Source organism: Orbicella faveolata, unplaced genomic scaffold (assembly GCF_042242905.1).
Source record: "Orbicella faveolata isolate gen_17 unplaced genomic scaffold, um_ofav_v1 contig_3, whole genome shotgun sequence".
Lineage (NCBI taxonomy): Eukaryota > Metazoa > Cnidaria > Anthozoa > Scleractinia > Merulinidae > Orbicella > Orbicella faveolata.
The window spans coordinates 6,450,117-6,464,660 of NW_028301558.1; the positions used below are offsets into that span (position 1 = coordinate 6,450,117).

The 14,544-nt window shown below is 41.7% G+C and overlaps 2 protein-coding genes across 5 annotated transcripts in view; one reads left to right on the plus strand and one right to left on the minus strand.

Moving 5' to 3' along the window:
• The window catches only part of LOC110068209 (pyruvate dehydrogenase phosphatase regulatory subunit, mitochondrial-like), a 46,642-nt gene that overhangs the window by 21,708 nt on the left and 10,390 nt on the right, over positions 1–14,544 (minus strand). For 3 of the 4 annotated variants that reach the window (XM_089298401.1, XM_089298400.1, XM_089298403.1), the window contains 9 exons: positions 13,836–14,082; positions 12,191–12,315; positions 10,517–10,865; positions 9,887–10,011; positions 9,188–9,339; positions 8,328–8,538; positions 7,842–7,937; positions 7,044–7,226; positions 5,259–6,288 (listed from right to left, as the gene is read on the minus strand). In XM_089298401.1, coding sequence (XP_089154527.1) covers positions 5,986–6,288; positions 7,044–7,226; positions 7,842–7,937; positions 8,328–8,538; positions 9,188–9,339; positions 9,887–10,011; positions 10,517–10,865; positions 12,191–12,315; positions 13,836–14,082 — 1,791 coding nt within the window. In that variant the 3' untranslated portion in view covers positions 5,259–5,985. Of the gene's footprint in view, positions 1–5,258; positions 6,289–7,043; positions 7,227–7,841; positions 7,938–8,327; positions 8,539–9,187; positions 9,340–9,886; positions 10,012–10,516; positions 10,866–12,190; positions 12,316–13,835; positions 14,083–14,544 lie in introns of those variants that run through there. The other variant, XM_089298402.1, reaches the window with a different exon arrangement.
• On the plus strand, positions 1,810–5,756 carry LOC110068239 (uncharacterized). The gene is made up of 2 exons (XM_020775621.2): positions 1,810–3,661; positions 4,059–5,756. Exons 1-2 carry the CDS (start codon positions 2,160–2,162, stop codon positions 4,663–4,665), a joined length of 2,109 nt encoding a protein of 702 aa, XP_020631280.2. The 5' UTR covers positions 1,810–2,159; the 3' UTR covers positions 4,666–5,756.

The window sequence follows — 14,544 nt, forward strand, 5'->3', positions numbered from 1 at the left end:
AATGAGAGCGCGCGCAGGGAAAGACGATGAGAGCGTTTCCTACGTGTTTTCTTTATTCCCTCCCCCCAGCCTCTAAATTGCCGGCCTACACGGTCAAGGCAGTACGAAAGAGGCCTCTGTGGAGTAGAGAGTGAAAAATATATTGCGTGACAGCTAACCTGGTTTAAAGTTTTGATTGAATTCTGCATGCAAACTTGATTTGCCCTTTCTCTGCCAGGACGCTAATAGGTTCACAAGGAAAAATTGGAGGCGAGCCCTTATAATCGGGATATATCATTTATCTTTAGATGACAGACTCACCAGAAACCAGGGCCGGGTTGTGCGAAAGCTGGTTAACGCTATCCCAGGATTAAAATTTAACCGAAATATCAATGTTTGTTGTGTCGAAATGTTTTCCACTGCTTATGTTTTGTGTGTTTCGAGATTACGCAAGCTCAAAGCTGAAGGACAAATAATACAAACAGAAAACCTCACGGAAAAACTACAAAACTGAAATAAAAAATCTCGCTAATCCTGGATTAGCTTAATCAGGCTTTGAACAACCCGGTCCAGGAGTGCTTATAACCGTAACCGGGGAAGGATTATAACGGAACTGTTGAAATTTTGCAGCACATGAATTGTGGATAGAATGAAAAGTGAAGAAGAATTAATCGCATCAATAACGAATTTCGAGATTGAAGATGTGTTTTCAACTCCTTTTAATAGAAAAAGCCAGTATTATTTTCCATAAGTTTCAAAAAGTTGACGTGCTCATGGCGTAGGTATCCAATGAGAAAACAGTTGTAATTGGATGCCTGAAATTGGACACCCACGTGATCGCAGGCCGATTACACGACAAATAGGCACGTGGATAACCACTACCGTGGAGAATTTTGCATACGATTAGACTTGTAATGAAGAAAAAGCCTGAAAACAAATTAAGTGCACAAGTACAATGCTTTGCCAATTGAGCTTTGAAGTAGCTGATAATGGGAACAAGAACCTGCAAGGATGAATGAAAAGTAGTGTATAGCGTCCGTCAGCTGGTCGGTCGGTCAGTCAGTCGGTCAGTCAGTCAGTCAGCCGATCAGGCAGTCGGTCAGTCAGTCAGTTAGGCAGGCAGACAAACAGTCCGTCAGTAGGACAGTCAGTCAGTCTTAATATCATTTACAAAACAGTTACCGGTTATTGTCTTTCCTTGCCAGATATGAGCCTAGGCAAATGATCAGAAGTATCTTTGTTTGTAGGAATCAGGCTACGTAAAGGGAAAGCCTGTGATGTGTTTGAGTGCTTGTTAAGGTTTCCCTTTCTCAACTAAATCCATGAAATTCGTCATCTTTTGTTCCGTTTGTCAGCTCTGACAATTACGTCAGTTTGCTTCGCGTTTTTTTAGTCACGGACAATCACTTTGTTTTTTAAAACAAAACAGTAGTTGTTCGTTAAACAGTGAGCACTCTGGTTAGAAAGACAGACCGATAGAAATTCCTTACACGAAAATGTAAATATTAAACCATTAGATGCTTCCATTTAATCCGACAATCAACTAAATGACATACCGAGGGGGAATAAAAATAAAAGACCAAACCGCAAATGATATTGGTAAGTTTGTTTGCGAACATAATAAAAGTTACATATTTTACATCACAATAGTTACTCAGACAAGGTTGCTTGTTCTTTGATTGGTCGCGTAGTATATCACGAATCGTTAACTAAAGTACATAAAGCAAAACAGATATTAAGCCATTTTTTAGGCCCCTTGGGGGTTACCGGCTTTGAGTGTATTATTTGTTATTCTTTATGTTTTCAATCTCCTTAAAAGCGCTCATGTTAAACACGCAAACACAGAACTTAATAAGATTACCTCTTTCCCAAGTGAATACTACAAATTTTCCACAGTGTCTTCTTACGCGGACTGAAAAAAGTCGTTTGTTTCTCGGTGACTGGGCAATATCTCTAATTATCTGTAATACCTGTCGGGTAATTGGAGACGCTTTTAAGAAGATATCATTTCACTCAAGTTAGAAACACAACCAGAGATCGCGGTGGTGTAGAGATAGCAAAGTCTTAAAATCGACAAGTAGAAATATGCAATCAACGAAACCAACTTGGAAGATAAAGACAGCTAACTGACGGGATAGAAAAGTCCGTGGAAAGAAATTCAAAGGAAGGACATCGAGACAATGGAAGAACAGAGGCAAAGCAGTAAAACAGAATCGACGAAAGAACACAGTTACGTTTCTCAAGTCCCCGCTCAAGTCCACGTTCAGCTACCGACAGGAGAAACTTTAAGTTTTCAAGCCAAGCGCTCGACGAATGTGCGCGATTTGAAAATGATGGTCGAGGTAAATAGCGGTGTTCCGTCAGACTTGTTTACACTTGTACACAATCGAGGTGACAACAAAGCTATTGAACTCAATGATGAGATAAAGATGGCGGACATCGAGGCGCAACCCGCCCGTGGGGGAGCCGGTGAGGAGGACGGTGGTGAAGGAATGACGTTTGAGCTCAGCATTCCCCCATGGTGGCAGCGCTTCGTGGACCGGTGTATGAAGCGGGATGATCGGCAGATATTCAAACGCATTTTCATCAAGATGAATCAGATCTCGAGCGAAGAGAGAGCTTTCGTCGCAGCTTTCATAGCAGCGCAAAAAGGAGACGGTGAATTGTTGCAGGACTTGTTGAACGGAGATGTGAAAATTGACGTCAAAAAAACCGTGCAATGCAGCGGTCGCACGCTTCTACACGCCGCGGTAGCAGGCGGGAACTTCTCTTGCGCGGCGGCAATCTTCATGAACGATGGTTCGTCGCTGCTATCCAGAGCTGACCGTCAGGGAGTCACGCCTATGGATATGGCTAAAAACACCAACCAACATGATCTGGTGAAACTACTAAACCAGTACGTGGAACTACAGTCCCAGGAAGTTTCAGAAAGCCAGTCCGCCATCGGCAAAACGTTGGAGGCTGACATTAAAGGCATTGGGGAACACGAGTTACGCGCTAACGGCCAGAAACACCAGGCAAATGACACGAAGACCGATCAAGTCGAGGAATCTAAACAAGACATGACTCACCAAAATGAATCAAAAGAAAAACCAGCGAGGACAACAGTTGACGACATCATGTACAAGGTGAGGGACGAACTGAAGAGAGAAGAAGTCAATCAACGAAAGGAAAACAAAGAAGAGTTCAGCGAAGGACCTATTCCTGCACGTGCTGTACCCCAAAGGATGTTACATAGAGGTTCCAATCCTCAACTCAAGCTGCACATGCCATTAAGAGCCTGCCGGTCACTAAACAACCATGATAGACCTTCTTCTGCAGGTTCTGTGCGCACATGCGTCGAAGAAATAAGACCGTTGACTGGCAAACCTATCCCGGTGGTCAAACAGGTTGAGGAAAAGCTACCTAAAGTGAACACCCCAACCTCATCACCTATGAATTCTCCGCGCTTGGGTCGTAAACTCGTTCCATCGCTTCTCAACCCGGAGAGGCCAGGAAGTCCTATCCTCAGCCCCAGATCTCCATTGCATCCCCGTCCCAAGTCTCCCTTGTTACCTCGCCCGAGGTCCCCCACTACTCCGCTGATGAGAACACAGGCGATCCGTACGTACAGCTCGCCTGCGGGCTCACCTGAACCGAGGAGAAGGGCCATGAGCTTGCACGTGGGAGAGAATGGGAACAGGTATGTAGGGTAAGGAGGAAGAGAAAATAAAACTGTATGATCTGAATCGGTGGCAGTAGTAGAGGTAGCACCCTACTATGGCCCGTCTGCAAACAACAGAGAGTTGCAAATGTGCATTTGAAATTACAAGAGAGAATAGGAAACTTTCTGTTTCTGCATTGTTAAACTAGCAATTGTAACTCGTCCCTGAGCTTTTCTCTCCTTAACGAAAACTGCCTGACTTTTGGGTTCAGTTGAACGTGTTATTTATTTATTTTTTTGGCAGCAAAATATTCGATGAGGTTTATATTTGGCTTAACCTTTTCAGTACGGCCCTCAACGCATAGAAATAAATATGTTTCCCGAAGAACATATCTTCAGAAATGCACTGAGTAGGAAAAAATATTTCTAATTTCAGACAAATGAGCAGCCAGATGAAAGACTTCCTAATGTCACACTATGAATCCCGCGAAAGCAAGCCCTGGAACATATGGAAGACAATCAGGAAAAACCAGTTAGACCACTTTGATGTGTCTGACGACGATGACGATGACGACTCGTCATCCGACGATGAAAACGAAAAGCTCGCGCGCTTTTTGCAGGCGCAAACGTCGAATCGTCGGAAAACATTTGAGATGTGGCTAACCGATAAAGAGGCGCAATTGGTCAGAAACCAAACAATATTGGCAGGAAAAGCGAAGAAGGACGCCATGACTAAAGAGAGAGAGGCTAACAGGAGACAATTAACTGGAAAGACATTCCAAATGTGGCTTGAAGAAAAGAGCGAGTTCAAAAACCAGGAATTTTTCAAGGGAAAAACCGCCGAGAGCGAGCATAGCGAGGAAAGAAAGGCCGAGGCGGTGAGAAAATATCAGGAGTGGCTGCGAGCTAAGGATAAGGAAGCCTTGGCACGAGAGGATCGATTGAGGGAAGAGGCGGCGGCTAAATTTACTGAAACAAAGCAGAAAAGAGACGAAAAAATGCAACGAGCGTGGTACAAGAAAAAATTGACCGACATGTTTTAACCCCAAAATAAATATTTCTAAACGGGAAGAAAAACCCGAAACTTTCACCAGCCACCTTCTGCGGAATGAAAGTACTGCTTAATAGCTTTCATTTTTAAATTAAAATAATAATAATTAAAATTCATTAGAGTGAACAACTTATTGGGACGTGGAAGACGTTTTCTCCCTCAACTAGGGTGGCTAACATTAGAACCTTATTTATTCAAAAAATTCAGACACTCGGTCGTAAATCAGGGGCAACATTAAATTTGTGATAAGTGCCTAGAAGGAGCTCAGTCATGGTATTTTGAGTATTTTGGCTGCGTACAAAATTACCCTTAAATTAAAGGAAGCCTGAAAATGGCAGCTTACTAAGATGGTAAAACACGAAAGAGATAATAATATACCATATGAGAACAAGGATGGTTAAGGATGAAGAAGATTAACACGGATTACAAACGACCAACTTGAAAAATTTAGTCTAAACTTTTTAAGACGCTCAAACTGTGACGTAGCTCCTTATAATACCACTGCCAGTCACGCGCACAAGGAGATATGGCGATCACTTTCTGCAGTTTCAAAACTGAAGGTTATTAGAGATCAAAAGCTTCATCTCAAGTAAAACTATTTTATTAACTGTTTATATACATTCTATTTTCACACTTTTTTAAAAGCATGTGAGAAACTGAGTGATCAACACTTTTCAGAGTCATGCATGCCTACTTCCGGTTATCTGAAGAACATTTCATTTAAATAATGCCACAAAAGGTAATATTCAGAATTGCGTACTCATTGTTAAATAATTCATAAAAATTACAGAGTAATAAGATAAAAATTTCTCGGATTCAAACAAATTCCTTATTTGATTCTTGTTTTTCTTCACCTTTCCACCCTCTTTGAGGACATTAATTTCGGTTTTCGTTACAGTACAAAAATACATTTGAGTTAAAATCGTTTATTATATAAGTTCCTCTGTGCAGCGTAATTGCCATCAAAAAATGACATCCACAAATACCCAAACCTTTTTCCAACAATGTGAAAAATACGCTAAATCCTAGACTGGAAAATTCCTAACTAAGACCACTACTATGTAAAAAAAAAAAAAAAAGAAATTAAGACTCTAAGCTACTTGAATTATGGAAATTCCAAAACTATCTTCAATAGAGCGGTTTTCAGTTGAGTGTTGTAAAACCAAAACCAAATCAATTACTTACCAATTAGACTACTCAGCCAATCTCAAAGCGTAGTAAAACCAAAACCAAAACCAAAGTAATTGTCTAATTACTTTCGACACTCAAATGAAAACCGCTCTATACTCTGTACTTTAGGTGTTTGTTTAATTCACTGCAAAGAAACCGAAACAGGGAACAAATTCCCAGCTATGTCGATCTCGAACCGTCCATCTTGAACGACAGAGTCCTGTCCCTCCCCCTGTAAGTATCCTAGACACACTGGGCGGCTTAACTTGAAGCTGTAACAAGCACTCGTCGTTGATCCCGCTGACGAGCCATTACTTAGAATCGGCTCCCCTCCCCACGGGTAGTTGCCGTCGTCGTGGCTTTGAAGAGCAATATGTACGAGGCGTTTCTTTTGTGGTTGGTCTTGACTATCAAGAAGTGCTTGTTTTCCGATAAAATCACAATTCTGAGAAAGAAAGCGGCAAGAAAAGGAGTTGTTCGTTGAGCGAAGCCGGAGAAAACCGGATGATCACGGTTTTGCAGAATTCAAATGGAATTAGAGATAGTGCTGGTGATGGTGGTGGTGCCGGCGATAAGAAAAGGACAACTCACACAGGTGAGACAACAGTGCAAAGCGCCTTTCTGTCCCAAAAGCCATAGTGCCCTTACGCAGAAGTTACAAGTTATTGCATTCTATGTGTTTAGTCATTCCTCGCTTTCGTTATTTTGTGCTTCACACCGCATGGCTTAGCTAAGAATTTTACATTCTTTTTGTGGAGGTGAAAACACAGCCTGAGTGATAGCTAAGTAAAAAGGAGCATTCTCAAAATCACGAAACAGCTCTATACCATTCCTATTTTCTGTAAAAATTTCCGTAAGTTGCAAATTATTAACACTAGCACCTTGACGCTCGTAGTTTTATAAACGCCGTCAAAATTGACGACTACAGAGATAAGTATTCTCAAATGGTCTCACGAACAACGAAGTTAAAGCAAATTCTCTCATCCCCTTGCTTCCTTCGTTTCGTACCAGTTATTTGGCTCGTCACGCAGAGTTCTAGGGAATACTGACCATTGCATGACCACTGTAACGTGAAAAGTCACGGTCACAGATGCCAAAAAGACTAATTTAACCTTAGCAAAATTCCATTTGTAGGTAAGTAGAGCCAATGATTGATAAATGCCTAGCAATGTCTACTGAAATGTAATGTTCACACTACACCTTATTCAGTTGAACTCTGTCCATAATCCCAGCCTCCGACGGAGTGATAAAAGATGACAGCTCACTTCCCATCTGAGGAATGACTCTCTCGATTCGTAAGCAGTCCACCACTGAACGACCCGCGTTTCTGACACCCAGATCCCTCCCAGCCGCCATAAGATCACGGTACAAACAAACTGCGAACTGCATGAAGAAAAAAGAGCATGAGGCAAAGTTCCGAAATTGTTACCTTACATCGGGAAAACGGACGGCAGATCTTAGGATAGCCCCACTGTGTTTTGTCAGGTTTCCCTCACAGATCACCGGTACCCATTTCCAGGAGTAGGAGTAAAGCGACTTTTCCCAACAACAAAACGAGAAGATCCCGGCAAGGGCTAGAACCCAGACCTCTCGACCGGGAGTTCAACTTTAAATCAGAATTAGTTATTATTTAATATAAAGCGGTTTTCACTTGAGTGTTGAAAGCAATTAGCATTTACTTTAGTTTTGCATTATTAAGCGAAGCGATTGGCTGAGAAACTCGCGCCACGTTTCTATCCAATCAGAAGTAAAACCAAAACCAATCGCGACTCTCTTGCACAAGTATTCCCGCGCGTAGCGTCGGCTTCATATATTGGCTTTGAGTTTTGATTGGTTCGCTGGATTGTCTGTGTGATTTGTGATTGGTCCGAGTAACAGAGACATAACCCTGGTTTGTACTTTGGTTTTGGTTTTACGACACTCAATTGAAAACGGCTCTTAATGACATGTTTAAATCTTATGAGCATATCAAAGCAGGTATTCATTGCTGTAACTCACCTCTGACGGAACCAAAAGCTTCCAGTCATTTTCCTGGTCACCAAAACAACTGGTCCTGAAAACCTTCACACCTGATGCATAGCCCAAGTCAATGTTCTGAATGTAAAGCATGTTTTCAAAGTGAGAAGCATAATAATAACTGAAAAGGGTGATCGACCGGCTGACTGGTTTCCTTGGTTAAGAGATTCTCAGCTTCACGGCCAGCTTTGCAAATCTGAATTAAGCTAATCCACGATTAAAACCACCTTCGAATCGCAAAGATTACACTGACAATTCAAGCTAGGGTTTCGGTTATTTTAAGTCGTTTCCGTCGGCCGTTCAGTTTTTCTTTCACTTATCTTCGGATCAACTTTAAATTTCGAACAAGTGTGTCTTCCAGACCAAACAAAGACTCGAAAAATATATGTACGTTCCTTTCCACTGTGCTACGAATTTAAAATCAGTTTAGCTCTAACATTATTCACGAGTGTATTATGCAGTATTCACCTTTGCAGTATTCACCGGGAATTGGCTATCGTCCAAAGAGGTCTGGGTGAGACTTTGAAGCAGTTGACGCGAACTCGGGCCCAGTACCCCCAGAATAACGTATCCTGATTGGACGTTACGGAATGTGATCATAGAGCCCGATGGGATGTTACGTGAAAGCAGTGACTGAGCAATGGTTACGCGCTCTGAATCATCCAGCAAAATTAAAAATCTGTTTGAAAAAAAAATACATCGCATGATAACAGTTAAACTTGAAGACATCAACGGTAGATACAATCGGACATCTCTAAAACGGACACCGAAGAGACGGAACAGTGTCCTTATTAGAGACGTCACAGATATGACGTCAAAGTAAAGGCTCCACCAATGGTTAAGTATTCTCAAACAGTGCAGTGCAACAGTACAGTAACTTTTCAAGTGTGCCCTGAGAATTTGATGATATATCAAGAAGATATGCCTCGGTAGATGATTTCCAGTATTCTCATTACCCGTTTTCCAAACTATTTTATTGTAGGGGGGGGGGGGGGGGATTTACGATATCTACAATCATGGACAAAAGTCTTGGGACAAATTTGTATTTTTGGCGCTTTTGCGCACACGCCCGACGCGAAAACAATTTCACCTGCCTAACCTCGCCCCCTCCCCCATGCAATGTTGAAAACTAGTACCTACAATTTCTCCTGATTTTCAACATTGTATTGGGTGGGGAGGGGGAACAGCAACGCGTTTTTAAAAGCATAACAGCGCTTTTTTAAACTTCAGTTGTAAAACACAGATAATCCGTTACACTACATAAGTGTCCCAAAGGCTTTTGCCCACAATTGCAGAATTCTGTAGAATAAAGAAATTTATTTTCTCACTTGTTTTGTGCATTTCTTATCACAGTGCTGCTCAGCTCTACACCTCCGTGCTTGTTTAGTACCAACGTACGTACAGTACCCCCCACAGGAAGGGCAACATCATTGGAACACAGGTACTGAAGAAATGTCTCAACCACTCCATCCTTGGTGGACTACAGACAGACAAAACAAGTTGGAACGATGTGCGCTCTACGGCAATTGTTGTTTGTATCCAAATATTGCCCATAAAAGTTTGAAATAATCAATACACCAAACATGTAAATTAGCTCGATATATACAATTATCCCAATTGTCCCGTTGAACAAATCATTTGTTGTGTTATTTGCTCGATTTGAACAAACCACGAAAACTAAGAAATCTGGCCACAAACGTTTGCGAGTTTTGTAACTCAGACATCGGTACGCTAAACCTTTTATGAATTCGAATTTATTCGGCAAACAAGTAGTTTCGTTCTAAAACACTTTTTTCAGAGCTCGTAAAGATGAATTCTTAAAAGGGCAAATCAAACATTACATCCGAAATAAGAGAGTTCAAGGTCTTAAGTGAAATATTTCTAAGTGCATGGAAACTGGAGTACCACCTGAACTGGTCATTTCATGTTTTTTTTTAATCATGTAGTAAAATTTTTGATTTATTACCTAAACTTGACGTGACCGAACACAAAGAGATCTTTTACTAATCAATGTTTGCTTGTCATACCTCAATTTCAAAAAGACCGAGAGAAGTCAAGTCCACCATAGCCACCCCCTCTGTACACGCTTTGTACTCCACCTCTGTACTACCAAGCCAGCTGGGTTTGCCAAAGCCGTTCTCACGGGAGTGGTCTAGTTAAGAAAAAAAACACTTCGAATAAAATTCACAGTTCACATGTGTAGACACAAAATAGCACACTTCTGCTGAACACAGGAGTGAGGTTCGCTCCGAAAAATTTCATACTGATCATGCGACGCTACATTCTCTCACTGATTGGCTGTTCTTTCAATACGATTTCTTTTTTTGCGCGAAAGAAACAACCGACCCCAGTCACTACAAGGATAAAGCTGAACTAACATTTACCAGTCGATGAAAGGAAGTAGAGCGCAGGATCATTCACTCACATGGGAAGCTGAAGAAAATGTCCTGTACACAGGACAGTTGACGACAAAAAATATCGCAAAGACATGTTGAATGAAGTGTTTCAGGGCACAATGCTTCCCGCTCTTTTTTGCCGAGTTTAATTTTTCGCGTTGAATCCCAGTCGTTTCTTAAGCGGGAGAATTGATCCAATAAAAAGAGATGCCTGTTTACTGTGTGTTACAGGGACGACAACTTTCAAACCCTTGACATTACCTTGTCCTGCAAGAGAAAACCACTTAGCAACTTCCCATCCCATCTTGTCACCCCATGATGCACCGGCGGCATCCAGCTCTGAGAACAGCGGCGAGCACCTGAGCCCGCGCGCACGGATCCTCTCTGAGTATGGGAACCGTAACAGGTAGTGCCAGCTAAGGGTCTCTTTCACGCACTCTTGTAAGTAACGTTTGTTGTTGTGATGAGGGGCAAAGCGACGTATGTCCACAGACGAGAGATCCATTGTAGGCTCCCCAGCTGTGATCCATTCTGCAAGGGCCATGCCTGCTCCTCCTGCATTGGCGATACCACCAGAATTGAAGCCAGCGGCTACATAGAAATTACCAACCTGAAAATAAAATGATTACTCTTTTGTTTATCCAAATGATTCCTTCTTTTTCACTCAAAAATGTATTAGAAGTGATTGAAGGCCTTCTACTGGCATACTTGGCTCTTTGTGTCCATGAAACGAAATAGAAAATGATTTCACCAAGTACTGCACTATGAAAACCCTGAAGAATTTTGACTTTTCAAAACTGTCATCTCTGAGTTACATCAGTGCAAGATAGTTTGAAAAAGTAGAACTACCTTTAACCAAAACAATAGCCACAACAGCCTAGCAACCCTTATCTCTTTTTCAGACCTTGGCATTGATTTTTCCTGACGTTTCTCAAACCACACAGCTAAACTTGAAAGAGCAAGATGCATACAAGAAACTTGCGGTTTAAAATCTCTCACTGTCCACGTGAACAGAAACTAGTACCAAGCTAACAAGCTTCAAACGAAATCAGAATGTATAATACATCAAAAGTCATCCTAGGTGTAAATAAACGCAACTTGAGCAGTTGCGAAAATAATGCCTGAAAGAAAACTCAGGCTTGGACGGGATTAGAACATGACCTAAGCTGTGATAAGTTAATAAAGATGGTGAATTTTAAGCTCGGTAATGAAATGTGAAGGGGAATCAATCAACATGACACGAGCGTGGGACAAAGAAAAATTCTGAGTCCCCGACAGGAATCGAACCCATGACCACCCGAACACCGGGCGGGCGCTCTATCCACTGAACTACGAGAACTCAGGGAGAGCAAGGTCATTTAACTGAGTTCATATATGACAGGTGTCCTGCATACTGCTAGGATCAACGCTATCGAATTCATCGTGAGTAGTGATAAGATAATAAAGATGGTGAATTTTAAGTTCGGTAATGAAATGTGAAGGTGAATTAATCAACATTGATTAATTCACCTTCACATGACCTAAGTTGCATTCACAACTACGACAATATTTCGTGTAGACAGGAATCTTTTGCCAACAGTTCAAATATATGATATTTCATATATTTGCTTTCTTCTCTTCGTCATCTAAGGGTATATAACGATATTTTTTAAAAAAAAATGACCAGCTCCCAGTTGTCTTGATACCTTAGTCAAGAACTGCACTGATAATGCAGACGTCACGGGTAAAACCCCTTTCAAGTGCGAATATTTTCTCAGGTTTTATTTTTGCAACTGCCTTGGTAGCGTTCATAAATGCGACGATCTTTCATGTAGTATATCTTTATATCCCACAGGTCAAATATATAATATTTGATATATTCACTTTCTTGAAATGAAAATGGTTTAGCTTATGAAGCATGTATCCTCTGCACATCGCCGCGTGTTTACAACCTACCTCAGGCACCTCACCCAGCAAATAGCGCGAGTCGGGAGTGAAGCTCTCCGGGCCATTGATCATGCTACGAATCTCTGCCCTCTCCATCAGAGGCATGCGGTGGAGGATCTTGTCCATTAACTCGCCTGCAAGACCGAAATGCTCGGTTATGTGTACTCCGGGGGGGGGGGGGGGGTACTCCCTTATATGGGCTATATAGGAATGTGCGGCCCCAAAGGGTATGGTTTTTCAGCCGTTTTGGTCATAAATAGGGTATGGCTTTTGCACTCTAGCCTTGATATGGGTATGTTTTTAAGAAGAAGTCACTTTTTCAGCATTATCGAAAAGAAAATCAACAAAACCCTTTCACAAATTATGTTTACGGTAATTTAACATTGATCTGAACTAGGGAACTAATTATAACGCATAAATAGGGTTTCGAATCTTTGCTCAGGTCATAAATAGGGTAGGGAATATCGCAGATTTTGGTCATAAGTAGGGTAAGGGTTTTGGGAAGCGGGCCGCACACCCCCACCCAATTTTTCTGAGAGTACCTCCCCCGGGTGTGTACTAAGCGATTTCCGTCTTTAATGCAATCACAAGAAGAGCTTATATTTAACTAAATTGCCAAAAACGAGAGTTACCCATATGACACCATAGTGAGGGCAAGGGGAGTCACATGTACCAAAGTGAATACAAGGTTTAGGAGGAATTTTGAAACGAACCTATTCAAGGCCACGGAGTCTTGATTGGTGGGCGTTGCTAGAAGTCATTTTCACCCCTAACAGGTGCTAACGCTAGAGCAAGAGGTGGTTTCTATGTATTTTTTCAGGCTTAACATCCTGATAGGTACCAGGACAATTCTCTCGATGGCCATTTTAGATTTAACACCCCAAACGGCGCAACTGAAAAATCTCTTTACTTCGAAGTCCCAAGCAGACTAAGGCGTTTCCCAACTTGGATTAAAAACGTTTATTCATTCTTTGAGTCCAGCCCACCAAGGAGCCCTGAAGCCCCATGTTTTCTGTACAGCCAGTACAGTGGAATCTCGATTTAACGAACGATATGCTATGTCCCGGCCAAAGATACAGTAAAATGTATGGAATAGAACCTCGATATAACGAACCTCGATATAACGAATTCTTCGATATAACGAACATAATCCGGAAGCCCAAATGTAAAATCTACCTCGATATAACGAATTACAATGTTTCCTTGTTTACATAGGCAATTTTCTGTATAACCTCTATTTTGCAACATTTTTAAATCGCTACCCTGAAAGTGTCGCACTTTTGTAAACAAAAGCTGCGTGTCTGCTCAAAAGTGAAAATAACTGATACTGAAAGCCACCATGTTTAATGAACTGCATCTCAAAACCCGGCACTTCTGCGTGACGAAAATTGCATTGGATTGCGTGACAGAAGTCACCTGTGTTACAAATCAGTCATTAACTATGAGCTCGATATAACGAACATTTTGATCGTTTCCCCTCAAATTCGTTATGTCGAGGTTTTCGATGTAACGAACCCTCGATTTAACGAACAAATCAGCGACTTCGTTAAATCGAGGTTCCACTGTATTTGCAGGGTCAAAGCCCTGGAGCAACACTGCACACTTAATCATAAAACACGATAATATACTGATTAATACATCAAAATATACCTACCGAAGTGCTCCCAGTTTTCTGGTAGTAGCTGATATTCAAATTTTTTAGGGATTCCTTCATGGAAGACAGGGAGACTCTCCATTTCAAAACCTCCATTCATCAGTCCACCGCTCCACTCCCGAAAAAATATCTGCCCATCATGATCTCGAACCACTGGCAACGAGGAGGGTACACCGTCTATTGGTTTGGTTACTATGTAGAAGTGTTCCGTGGAATGAAGGGGGAAGGACACTTTGGGCTCACATTTCTGATGATACAATCAGTTGAAAGAAGAAGGATGAGATTGGTGGCAAAATTCAACAAAGTGAGAAAAAATATATCTAATTAAGTCATCTCACCAGTGGTGAGAACCTACTATTAAACCTCTCTAATAGGATACAGACACCACCACTGACCATCAAATAAATGAATGGAGTGTTATCCTTATCTCAGAGGTCGGGGATGTGGCTGAATTTGAAGGGGGCTCTAGCGGCCGTAATATATTCCTCTTATTAACCCAGTTTAAGGTTTGCACTGTAACTTACGGATCGGTAATAGACCGATTTCGATACATTAAAATTCAGCCTAACACAATAGACCTCAGCACGAGGCTCTGGGGAATAACCCCACAAACTCTGTAGTTATTCCCCAGAGCCTCGTACTGGGGTCTATTGTTTTAGGTTGAATTTCAATATATCGAAATTGGTCTATTGTCTTCGCGCTGAACGCG

Bases quoted from the DNA above. Each gene is read 5' to 3' on its own strand.
- LOC110068239 (XM_020775621.2), top strand. From the start codon at position 2,160: ATGGAAGAACAGAGGCAAAGCAGTAAAACAGAATCGACGAAAGAACAC. The intron at 3,662-4,058 runs GTATGTAGGGTA...TTCTAATTTCAG, and splicing joins GTGGGAGAGAATGGGAACAG to ACAAATGAGCAGCCAGATGA.